At 44.1% G+C, this 12,493-nt stretch overlaps 1 protein-coding gene across 3 annotated transcripts in view; it reads right to left on the reverse strand.

Annotated features, from left to right (window-relative positions):
• Positions 1-1,129: 1,129 nt before the first annotated feature.
• Positions 1,130-12,493, reverse strand: part of Prorp (protein only RNase P catalytic subunit) — an 89,542-nt gene continuing 78,178 nt past the window's right edge. For all 3 annotated transcript variants that reach the window (XM_075948338.1, XM_075948339.1, XM_075948337.1), the window contains 3 exons: positions 6,977-7,125; positions 4,472-4,667; positions 1,130-1,375 (listed from right to left, as the gene is read on the reverse strand). In XM_075948338.1, the coding sequence (XP_075804453.1) occupies positions 1,226-1,375; positions 4,472-4,667; positions 6,977-7,125 (495 nt within the window). In that variant the 3' untranslated portion in view covers positions 1,130-1,225. The remainder of the gene's footprint in view (positions 1,376-4,471; positions 4,668-6,976; positions 7,126-12,493) is intronic.

Below are 12,493 nucleotides of genomic sequence, written 5' to 3' on the forward strand. Positions count from 1 at the left end.
AGAAACCCTGTCTTAAAAAAAAATGGAAATTTTTTTCCCTTATAACCAGAATAATTTCCTTAAAAATAAGCCATATACGATGTCATAGGCCTCCAGATACTTGGGAAGCTAAAGCAGAAAGGATCCTAAGTTCCAGAGCTGCCTGGGCTGTGGTACATTCAAGGACAGCCGGGTTAACTCACTGAGACCTTGTCTCAGAATTAAATGTAAAAAAATAGAACTCAGCGCACAGCTTGGAGACAGTGAACAGTTCAGGGATCTAGAGAGCAAGGTCCTCAGCATCGTCCAGGGCTCTCTTTATAATCATTTCAAAATTCATTTTAAAAATTATTTAAATTTACATTTCATTTATAATATGTGTGTCGGGCACTTTTGTAGAGGTCTAAAGACAACTTATGTGTTTAGTGTGGGTCCTGTGGGATCAAACTCAGGTCATCAGACTTGGTGGTATTCACCTTTATCCACTCAGCCGTCTTGTCAGCTCAAAATCCTATTATTCTTTCCAGAAAGCCAGTCTTTATTTCTAAAACTTTGTCAAATAAGTTTTGGACTATTTTGGAATGTCATCTTGGAATACTGTATCACAACCAATACCATGATCAACTTGGAAAAGTTTATAATTACACTATATCACACCAATACCACGATCAACTTGGAAAGGGCTGTAATTACAGTAGAAAACAAAGAGGGGCCAATGGGGAAGCCTGGAAGGTCAAGTCAGCAGGAGCAGCTATGGAGAGCCGCCTGGCAGGAGGAACAAGCACCGAGACTCCGCTCTAGGACCCATGGTTCTGGAGAAACCTCTAGAAACAAAAGTGGTGGTGGTGGTGCAGCTAGTTAAGAAAAGATATTATTTTTTTCATTTACCTCAAAAGTCAGTTTGTTGGGCTAGGGCAGCATGTAGCCCAGCTGGCAGAGTGCTTGCCAGGAATACGTGAAGGCCCATGTCTCACCTCCTGCACTGCGCTTAGCAGGCATGGTGGCCACTCCCGAAATCGTAACCTCAGCACTCAGGGACGTACAGTGGGAGGGCTGAGGCAGAACGGGTTGCAAAACAAGAACCGGAACATAACCCAAACAAACAAAGCTAAAAATCAATTTGTTACTGCAAACCAACTAAATCAAACAGTGCTCCTAAAATCTTTTTATTTTCAGGACAGAGGTCATGCCTGGAATTAGCATGGATGTGAGCTCTGTTACCAGCCAGGAGGTGTCCAGGGCAAATTCAGGACCCGGCCGGCGCCTGTGTCTTTCGCTGGAGGCAAAGCCATTTGGTTGGCACTTCGTAGGAGGATCTTTGCACCAGGTCTTCATCGTAAGGTATGTGCCAGGAGTCTCCAGTTGTCTGCACCACCGTGTCGTAGCTGAGAGTATGCTGGTGAATTAAAGCCAAATGGTGAGAAGAACAGTGAAGGGGTACCGACGCCCCTCAATCTTCAAAACTTTGGAAGAATGCCGTGCTTTATTTAACACTGGATTTCCTTCCTTCCTTTGTGTATCTGTGCGTGTGGTGAGTGCACACGTATGTACCAATGCATATGTCTGTGCATGCAGAGAAGCCAGAGGTGGCTTCTACCACTTCCCATATTATCCCTCTGAGGCAGGGTCTCTGCCTGGACCTGGAGGTATTGGGCTGTTTGTTTGTGTTTTTGCTAGGTGGGCAGCTAGCAAGCCCAAGCACTCTCCGTGTCTCTACTCACACACTACCAGGCTATCGCCACGTGCAAGAACACAGTTTGTGATGTGGGTTCAGGGATCGGAACTCAGCGAGCACTAACCACTGAGCAACCTCTCCAGCCCCCACAACAGTAAACCAAATAATGTAAAAGGGGAGTTTCATTTAAGGTTAAGGGCACTCTATATGAGTGTCATAATTATAAGTTATAGGCTTGTTTCCTGTGTTTATAGGTTTTATAAGTGAAAAAGAGAAAAATTAAATACAAAGAGCAGAGAAATAGCTCTCTCTCAAGATTATCTTGAAGTGAATCTCAGCTGTGCACTTGTAAAATATGGTATTTATTTTGTAATTCTAAGATCAATGTTATTGCTAGTTTCCCCAGCACAGGCATCAGGCAGAGTACCCAGTAACCAAGCACAGGAGACTGAGACAGGAGGGTTTTGAGGCCAGCCTGGGCTACTTAGAGAGTTTCCGATCAGACAGCTTGTCTGGTTAAAATACATATATGTATGTATGCATCCATACATTATCAGACTAATCAACAATTCCTCAGCCTCATCGAAGTTCTACTGTTTGTATTTTCCCCATTACTGCATATGTGTAACATATATTTCATAGTTAAACATGGCTTTCTGCGAGACTGGACCATTCATAATACCCTTTAATCTAGAGTTTCCCTTCCCTTCTCCGTTTTCACTGAACTTCAAGTTTTCCTTTTTTGCTGTTGTTTCCATGTCAGTCATTTTGAATCATTTCCTATAATACAGTCATGATTTTGCTGAATTAATAATTGCTGTGATACCACGGGATACTCTTTCCTATAAATTTGCTTTGCACTTTAGATTATTTTTTTAAAACTAATAAACTTATTTATAGCACAGTGTGCAACATATTTGGAAATATACAGACACTGGAATGGCTACTCAAGCTATTTAATATGAGTTACAAACTTTCATTCTTCTAATGAGAAAACTTAGAATCTACTCTCTTGGCATCTTCAGGAATATGACGCGTGGGCTGGAAAGATGGCTTGGGGTACTGCTCGAGCAGAGGACCAGAGTTTGGTTTCCAGGACCCACACTGGGTGGCTCACAGCTGCCTGTAATTCCAGCTCCAGGGATCCAATACCCTCTTGCCTCCCTGGGCACCAGCACTGATGTTCACACACCCACAGAGACACAAACACAAACACATGATGAAATATGTGAAAAGAACACAGAACATTAGCGAGTAAAACAGGAGGACTGTGAGGTCAAGATCTGTGTTCAGTGTGTTCAGGGCTAGCCTGCCCCAAAATAAAAAGTAAAAACTGGGCTGGGGGTGCAGTTTAGTGGTAGAAGCCTAGTATATGCAAAGCTTTGAGTTCAGTCTCTAATACCACACACACACACACACACACACACACACACACATACACATGCACACACACAAAATACAATGAATTGTTATTAACTCCAGCCACAGTACATTGTACAATAGATCTCTTGAACCTATTCCTACTAACTGAAGCTTGGTATACTGGACCAATATCATCTCTCCCCTCCCCTGTATAGGCCTTTATGCTATCCTGTAATAGTTCTCCTTTGGGTTTTCCTTCCTCTGTTTTGACATGTGGCACCCTGTGCTATGGGTGTCTGCACTGGAGTCAAAGGAGAGCCCACTGGGGACCGACAATGTACGTCACTGGGAAGAGTGACCTGGAGTCTGACACGGGATGCTGAGATAGGATGACTGACATGTTTCAGGCTAGCCTGGTCTACATGGCAGTGAGCCAGGGCTACACAAGCAGACCGTGAGCAAGATGCCCAGAAAGGAGCTATAACTACAGACTGCTGGGCCACCTTCCTCTGAATGCTAGCTAATACCTTTGCCACAGAAAGGATAAACAGATGCCCAGCTTCCACCAACCAAAAGGTTGAAAGGCCATTAGATAACAATCGAGGTGCCCTGCTTTCTATAACCCGCCCCCCAACGTTCCTACCAAGGTGTTTGAAAAGTGTTTTGATTTCTGATTTTTCTGTTGTTCTGTTACAATAAAACTTGATAAACTGTTACCATGTTAAAACAAAACTTGAGATAACTAAGTCTGTGTTCTGGGGCCATGGTCATTCATATTTGGCCCCCAAATAAACTATGTCTTTATTCTCTTTGAGGTGAGAGTTGTATTGTTGTGTCAATGGGACCCTGCCTCTAAATAAAATAGTCTAGGACTGGAGAGATGGCTCATAGGGTCAAAGGGCTTGGGGCCATGCCTGGGATACACATGGTAGAAGGAGAACTGACTCCTGCAAGTTGTCTTCTGACAGCTGTCCATGAGCCGGGGCATGGTATATACACACACACACACACACATACACACACACACACGCACACACATGCACGCATTCACACGTGCACACACCCACATATGTACACACACAATTAACAACACAAACGTAATTTAAATTAAAAAATAGGAAAAGCTGCCTAAAAGGAAAGTCTGAAAGGATAAGAAGCGTCAAGCCATTCCACATAAACAGGACGATGGAAACACTCGGGTGTCTCCACAGTTATAGGTGAGGCACGGTTTCAGGCACAGCCACGGTACTCCAGATGTTTTAATATGTCAATCAGTTTGGGGTTGGCCTGTGAATACTTTCACCCTGACAGATGCTCTGTCTAGGGACGGGCTAACTACCACCCACCAAACCGAAACCAAAACCAAGTATTTAGAACTTTTAGCATTTTAAAAACTGGGCCACACTCATTCTTTAGACGAGGCCGTCAGCATCACTTAGAGAGCAGATCCCATACCTGGAAAGTTAGCTTAGATCTTTGAAAATCGATCCTGATTGCCACCTGATGTCCCTGCTGCCACTTAAAGAAGAGGTGCTGGGCGCGCACATCAGACAGGCAGGCCTTGTGGTCCCGCATCAGGTCTTTGGTGATGAACTTGCAGTGATTGCCTGAGTTCAGGGTGGCGTAGAGCAGGAACGGGTCATCCTCCGAGCTGCAGCAGACAGAAGGATGGACAGAATCAGACGCTCCAGGGGCAGAGGCTTTTCTACCACCCATTAACTTATATTCTGACTTTCTAGAAGGCATCAATGATTTCTCCACAGAAGTGCTCAGAGAGACCCTCATAAAGCATCCGGAGTCCTTAGCTGCTGACAGCCTCTAAAACACAACAAAAAGTTGAGGGGCAGGGATTGCTAATGCCCGGGACTTACAAACTTTCAGGCCAGCCTGGGCTATAGAGTCGTCACCTTCTTAAAAAACAAAACCCAAAAACCACTGGAGTTTATATGGAAGAAGACGAGTAACATTAGAGCAGGGTCACGCTTACGTGGGGTTACAAGGATTCACTACACTGCTCTCTGCTTTGTGTTTGAGAAAGTTTGCTTGGTACAACAATAAGTTAACATTAAACGTAAGAGATTTAAATCCAGAGACACAGGACACTAGTGAATCAATCTTTATAACAGAGCTTAGAACTTCAGCAGATGCATTAAGTACAGACGTACAGGCCCCAAAGTAGGCAGCAAGACCAATTCCCAAGAGACTTTTGGGGTATAGCACATGACTTATCCAGTTTTTCTATAAATAAAATAACAGCGATGACAGTGATGAACATACAGGCTTTCCATGAACGCGGTGCCAGATTTGACGTGTGACAACCACTGCCCTCCACAGCAGCCTCGTGGAGACTTCCAGGTGGGAAATGGCAGGTCTGTGATCTGAAACAAGCCCACACTCCTAACGCTTACCAACGCTGCAGGAGCAACACCAAGAGGGTCAAGTTTGCTGCTTCTGAAGCAACAGAAATTCCTCCTCTCGGCTTTGGTTTGTGACTGGAGTGAGGAGCTGGCCTCCTGTTTCATGCCTCAGGAGCCATTTTACCCTTCTAAGAATAAATTCTTTGTGAGATCCTGACAAACCCTGAGTTTCTCACTTCTGAACTAATGAGTCCTAGACTTAGGGCACACGCGGCGAAGTGACAGCCTGGTAAGGCTGCAGACAGATGTGTGCCATCATCAGAAGGAAAACCTGTGCGCACACAGAGAGTTTGGACGTGTGGCCCAGGATCTCCCATCTTCTGCATGGCTGCTTTCTGTTTATGAACTGCAGATTGCGTTGCTAATCATGTTTTCCATGTTCATTTGGTGTCCGGGGAAGCTGTGGCTCAACAGCAATTTTCTCTCTACTAGAATAAATCCAGGCCCTTTGTGAGGTCCTCCATAATATGGTCTTTCCTTCTCTCTGACTTCGAAACTTCTGTTCCCTTCCCTTCTCCCTTCCTCCCCTCCCTTTCTAGACAGGGTCTCCTGTCTTCCTCCCCTCCCTTTCTAGATAGGGTCTCCTGTACCCTGTACAGCAGAGGATAACCTTGAACTCCCGATCTTCCTCAGTGGGCTGAGATCAGCAGAGGGCTGAGTTGTGCGGAACCACCACAACTGGTTTCCTGTGGGGCTGGGGATGGAACGCAGAGCTTCCTGCAAGCCAGGCAAGTTTTCTGTGGGGCTGGGGATGGAATGCAGAGCTTCCTGCAAGCCAGGCAAGTTTTCTACCAACTGAACTGCATCCGCAGTCCCCAAAGCTGACTTTCCGGGTGCTGCTCTAACCTGTCCACGCTGGCCGCCTTACTTTGCCAGTGCCCAGCCTTTTCCTGTGCCAGGACCTTTGGATCTCTGCTGTCCCTGTCTGAGGCAGGAGCACTGTGAGGTGAGGAGCCCTTCCCACCACTCCCACTTCCCACAGCGCGGATCCCTGGCTACAACAGGACCACTAGTGGCTTGTTTCTGTAAGGACTGAAAGGGCAGGGGCTTTGACGCATCACTAAGAACAAACGCCATGTTCATATTTGCCAAGCGTCTGTTCGATGACCAATTTAGGATTTTATGGTGTGTTTTCCAAGTGCTAGCCTCACTCCTGACTGACTTTCCTCCTTTTCTCGTTTATGCTGATTTCCTAATTTATTTATTTATTTATTTTGGTTTTTCAAGACAGGGTTTCTCTGTAGCTTTGGAGCCTGTCCTGGAACTAGCTCTGGTAGACCAGGCTGGTCTCGAACTCACAGAGATCCGCCTGCCTCTGCCTCCCGAGTGCTGGGATTAAAGGCGTGCGCCACCACCACCCTGCTTGATTTCCTCATTTATAAAAGTTTGTTCCACCGTAGACACTATATTTTTGTAAGCTACCTTTTTGTTTGTTTTTAATGAGGTTGCTACACACAGGCAAGCGTTCTCCACGACAGAACAGATACCTGATAAGTAGACGACTGGAGCCCAGGCTGATTGCCCTGCTCCCTCCAATACTTACATGTTATCAGCAAAAAAGCAGTGTGCCAGCTTTTGCACCCGCTCCATTTCATCCTTTCTCCACCTGGAACTCGGGGTTAGCATGTGCTTCCGGCCCAGGACCAGCAACCGCAGATTCTGCCGGGCTAGTTGAGAAACCACATTCAGAAGCTAGAAAACAGAACCAAACAAATGAGATCAAACAACCGGCCAGATTCTTCCAGCTGGTTCCGTCAGGAGAATCTCCGAGTTCTGAGCAGGAAGAGAATAGCTCTTAATAATTTTCCATCTTTCATAGCCTGAGGAAAAGTATAAATTAATGCCTTCTTTCTTGTTGTTTGGTTAACAAGAGCTCTCGAGTAGCACAGGCTGGCTTCCAGCTATGAAGTCAAGGGTGACCTTGAACATTTGACCCCCACACCTCCACTTACTGAGTTCTGGGATTATAGGCACACACCACCATGGCCAACTTATAAATGGATGCTTAGCCCCTGCCCAGGTCTCAGGCTACACTGGTTCCAGGTGTGGGTGTCTAAAGACAGACTAATGAAGCTGTTTTTACATTGAACCCTCTTAGCTCCCTGAGATAGTGATGGGATTCAAAAGTCATTGAACGGAGCAAGCAAAAAAAAAAAAATTAAGAAAGAAAGAAAAAGCCATGCAATTTGGGATTCTCTTCTGTATGCTGTGAATATGTTTTATTACCATTGGTTAATAAAGAATCTGCTTTGGGCCTATTGCAACACAGAATAGAGCAGGGTGGGAATTCCAAGCAGAGACAGAGGAGAAAAGAAGGCGGAGTCAGGGAAATGCCATGTAGTGGCCGAAGGAGACAGACATGCCCTGGAACCTTACCAGTAAACCAGGAGACTTGTGGTAAAATACAAAATAATAGGAATGGGTTAATTTAAGATGTAAGAGTTAGTTAACAAGAAGCTTAAACTAATAGGTCAAGTAGTGTTGCAATTAATATAGTTTCAGTGTGATTATTGTGGGTCTGGGCAGCAGGAAACAAACAAGCAGTCTCCATCTACAGCCGTATATATATTTTAAAATTTTTGTTTTGGGTTTTTAAGACAGGGTTTCTCTGTGTAGCCCTGGTTGTCCTCAAACTCAGAGATTTGCCGGCCTCTGACTCCTGAATGCTGGGATTAAAGGCGTCTGCCACAATTGCCTGGAATTATTTTTAACAATTTTAAAAAGAATTCTTCTTATTATTAGGGGTGGGGGATTTGCCACAGTACACATATAGAGGTCAGAGTTCAACTTTGTGGGGTTGGTCCTTCTCTACTATTGTGTGGGTTCTGGGGATTGAGCTTGGATCACTGAGGTGGTGTCTAGCTGAGTATGGTAGCACCTGCCTATAATCCCAATACTCTAGAGTCTCAGACAGGACGATCACCAATTTGAGGTCAACCTGGGCTACATGGCAAGATCCTGTCTAAAACAAAGCTCCCAAACATAACAAGACCAGAAAGGGTGTTTGGGGCACTGTTTCTACACAGCACCAAAGCTCCCTGGAATGCAGCAGTTCCATTATTGTCTAAACTGTGTATCTGATGCTTACCCTGCATTTCTGCTCACCCTACTCTACCGCAATGTGATTTTAAAGTAGTTGGTTTCATTGCCCCCTAACTCCCAGCTCCAGAATGAAAACAAATGGACACTTGTCCACTGCTGAGTTCACAAACAAGAAAAGGAGAAAGCCAGAACTGGAGTGGAGATCCTAACTGGTAAAATGTAGCCTTCTGTGGGCCACCAGGATGACTCAGAGGGTAACCTGTTCACCATCAAGTCTGGCGCTCAATCCCGGATCCCACATAAGGGTGGAGGGAGAGGACCAATCCCACAAAGCTGTCTTCTGATTTCCACATGTCAGCTGTGGCAAATCCCTGACGAATAATAATAATAAAAATTCTTTAAAATACAATTTTTTGCTTCAAAATTATGGTAGTGACTTCTGTGCTTACTCAATAGTTATTTCTTAGCTTTCTCCATGTGGAAAGCATATGGGGATTTTGTATACACAGTATACAAAAAAATTAAAGACAAACTGTTTCTAGTGAGACATTAACAATACTTGTCTTACTTGCCTATCAAGCCTAGGAAGATAGCAGTTCTGACTGCATACACACGTGATGGTTAGTAAACATGTTTTGATTAGCTGAAGAATACACTCCACATTGGGAAGCAGGCATGCCACTCCATGTCCGTAGCCCCAGCGCTCAGCAGACCAAGGCAGTTCAAGTCCAGAATGGACCATGTAGGTTTCAGGCCAGCTTGGGCGATACAGAAAGACCTGTTATGTGATATCACAAAACTAACAGTAACATTAGGGAGGAACATAAACAAAACCTTATAATTCAGGAATTCAAACCTTATGATTCAGGAATTCAAATATCTCAAAAGACAGTAAAAGTGCCTTTCTTTCAGAATATACTTATTCCGTGAGTGTGTGAGTGTGTGTGTGTGTGTGTGTGTGTGTGTAAGAGACAGAGAGAGAGAAAGAGAGAGAGAGCAAAGATCAGAGAACAACTTGCAAGAAGTGATTCTCTTCTCCACCATGTGAATTCCAGGGACTGAATTCAGGTTACTAGATGCAGGTGGCATCTCTGGGGTCCTCCATTTCTTTAAAACTATACTTTAAAAATTACAGATTATTTTCTATAAACATAGATTCAAAGTGGAAATTGGACCCATGAATAGGAATGACAATTACTTTAAAACTTGCATAAGAACTACCATAAAGGTATTACAAAAATATGTTTAAAAAGCTAAGGCACATGTTGAAGCCAAGAATGGTGCTGCAGACCTATAATCCCCAGCATTTCAGACACCTAGGCAGGAGGTTGTCACATTCCAGGCCAGCCAGCCCGATCAAGACAGGGAGAGCCTGTCTCAGTCCTGACACGGGGCCCTGTTGGCTTTGTGGTGGGACACCTGCGGACACCACGAACCCCGTCTTTGAGTCCTCAGCACCACAACCAACAGCAGAAGCCCACACCGCTTGATTCTAGTTTTTCAACTTCCCATGCAGCTAGAAAACCTGGTCTAAAGAAAAACACAAACGAGTTTTCACAGACATGTCCTGGCTCAGATAAACAGCCCAAGTTCACTAAGGTAGAAATTAATAAAGAGAAAAACCATAGCTTCAACTACTCTGGGGCACCATCTTGTGGTGGAGAGACCACTAAACAAAATTTATTTGAAAACAATGAAAACAAGAGAATAAAAGACAGATTTTTGTTTTGTTTTTTTAAAAATGACTGGGTAGAATTAAAGTAACTGAAAACTTAGACAGTCTGGCGATGAAAAGCTTCTGCAATAAATTGCAAGCTGGACCTCGTGGGCTAGCTCAACGTCATGGGCATACTCAGAATAGCAAAGAAGAAGAAAATTTAACTTAATTGTATGTTTGATCAAAAATAAAACAGAGTCAGGTGTGATGGTGCATGTAATTTTTTTTCTCTTTACTCTTAGGGAACCCACCACCCAGCTCCCAAATAAATAAATACACAGACTTATTTTTACTTACGAATGTCCGGCCTTAGCTTGGCTTATTTCTAGCTAAATTTTCTTAAATTATCCCATCTACCTTTTGCCTCGGGGCTTTTACCTTTCCCTATTCTATACACCTTCCTTTTCTTCTTACTCTGTAGCTGGCTGTGTGGCTGACCCCTGGCACCCTCCTCCTCTTTTTCTTGCTCCTTCTTCTCTCTTATATTTATTCTCTCTGCCTGCCAGAACCATCTATTTCTCTCTCCTGCCTAGCTATTGGCCATTCAGCTCTTCATCAGAACAATCAGGTGTTTTAGGCAGGCAACGTAACCCATCTTTACAGAGTTAAACAAATGCAGCACATCTTTGCATCATTAGACAAATATTCCATAGCATAAATGAATGTAACACATCTTAAATTAATATTCCACAATAGGTGAATGCCTGTAATCCAAGTACTCAAGAACTGAGGCATGAGTATTGCTAGGTCCAGTTCAGGCTGGGCTACACAGACAGACCTTGTCTCATAATCAAAATAAATCAAACAGCCTGGGACTGGAGTTGTAGTATATAGTAATTACTGTCTATAGTAATGAATTACTATACATAGCTGAGTGTAGCGCTATCTACAGGCTGTATTCTAGCAGCTAGTGAGAGGAGGGGCTATAATATGACAAAAACCTAGAACAACTGGGAGGAAGGACACAGTACACACACGAGCGAGGAAGAAAAGGAGGGGGAGGTGTGAAAAGGGAGGTGATGTGGGGGAGCAGACGAGCAAAGTACAATTACGTGTATAAACATGTCAAAAGGAAACACATTGTTTTGTAAATTTACTAAAATAAGATAATTTAGAAGAAGAAGATGAAGCTGGGTGGTGGTGGTGGCGCACGCCTTTAATTTCAGCACTTGGGAGCAGAGGCAGGCGGATCTCTGTGAGTTTGAGGCCAGCCTGGTTTATAAAAGCCAGTTCCAAGACAGGCACCAAAGCTACAGAGAAACCCTGTCTTGAAAATAAAATAAAATTAAAATTTTAAAAAAAAAACAAACAAAAAACCACGAGGGACTGGCGAGGTTACATGGCAAGGCGGCTAAAAACACTTGCTGACCTGAGCTGGGTTCTAGCGCCTGTCCGGGAGGTCACAACCTGCAACTCCAGATCTAGGGGATCCAATACCTCTGTCTTCCACATATCTGCACTCATATGTGCGCATGCACACACAATATGCATATTTTAAAAAGACAAGATCTCATGTAGCTCAGGTTAGTTGCAAACCTGCTATGTAGCTGAAGCTGTCCTTGAACTCCTCCTGCTTCTACCTCCCTGTTGCTAGGGTTACATACCTGAACCACTATGCCTGCCTTGGGGTTTCTGTCGTCTTTATCCCAGACTTGAAGCTGAAGACGCTATCAATGCAGAAACGCCAAGTGTGCAGACACTAACAGCACACAAATGCCTGTTCTCTCTGGGCAGATGGTTCCTAAAGAGGCAGCCTAGCCAGAGGATTGGTAGATGGTGATGATACCCGTGGAACCCTGATGCACTCTGTAAGCAGAATGATTGCTAAGAAGGCCAGACGAGCTGGGTGTGGTGGATCACACCCGAAGGCAGAGAGAGGCAAGTGGATCTGATCTCTGTGAGTTCCAGGCCAGCCACGGTTATATAGAGAGACCCTGCCTCAAAACCACCACCTCTATCACCAACAAAATACACAACTAAACAAACAAACAAAAACTCAAGCCAGAAAAATCTACAGAAGGTGGTAGAGCTGAGGTTTTTTTTTTTTTTATCAATTCTGTACGTTAAAAACAAAATAATCCAAAGTTTACACTAACTAAAAGGAACTCACTTCTGATTTTGGGTTTTTTCCTCCTGTGATCCCTACTATTTCACCAAGGTCCATAACCATCTGAAACACCAGAAGTGTGAGAACACACTGAAGGCCAGCATTGGGTGTAAGCATCCTAGTTCAGCTTCCACCGTGATTGTTTTACCTCCTGGAGAAATGGATACTAGATTAAAAAAATAAACTCATAAATC

This window comes from Microtus pennsylvanicus, chromosome 14 (assembly GCF_037038515.1).
Source record: "Microtus pennsylvanicus isolate mMicPen1 chromosome 14, mMicPen1.hap1, whole genome shotgun sequence".
NCBI classification, from domain to species: domain Eukaryota; kingdom Metazoa; phylum Chordata; class Mammalia; order Rodentia; family Cricetidae; genus Microtus; species Microtus pennsylvanicus.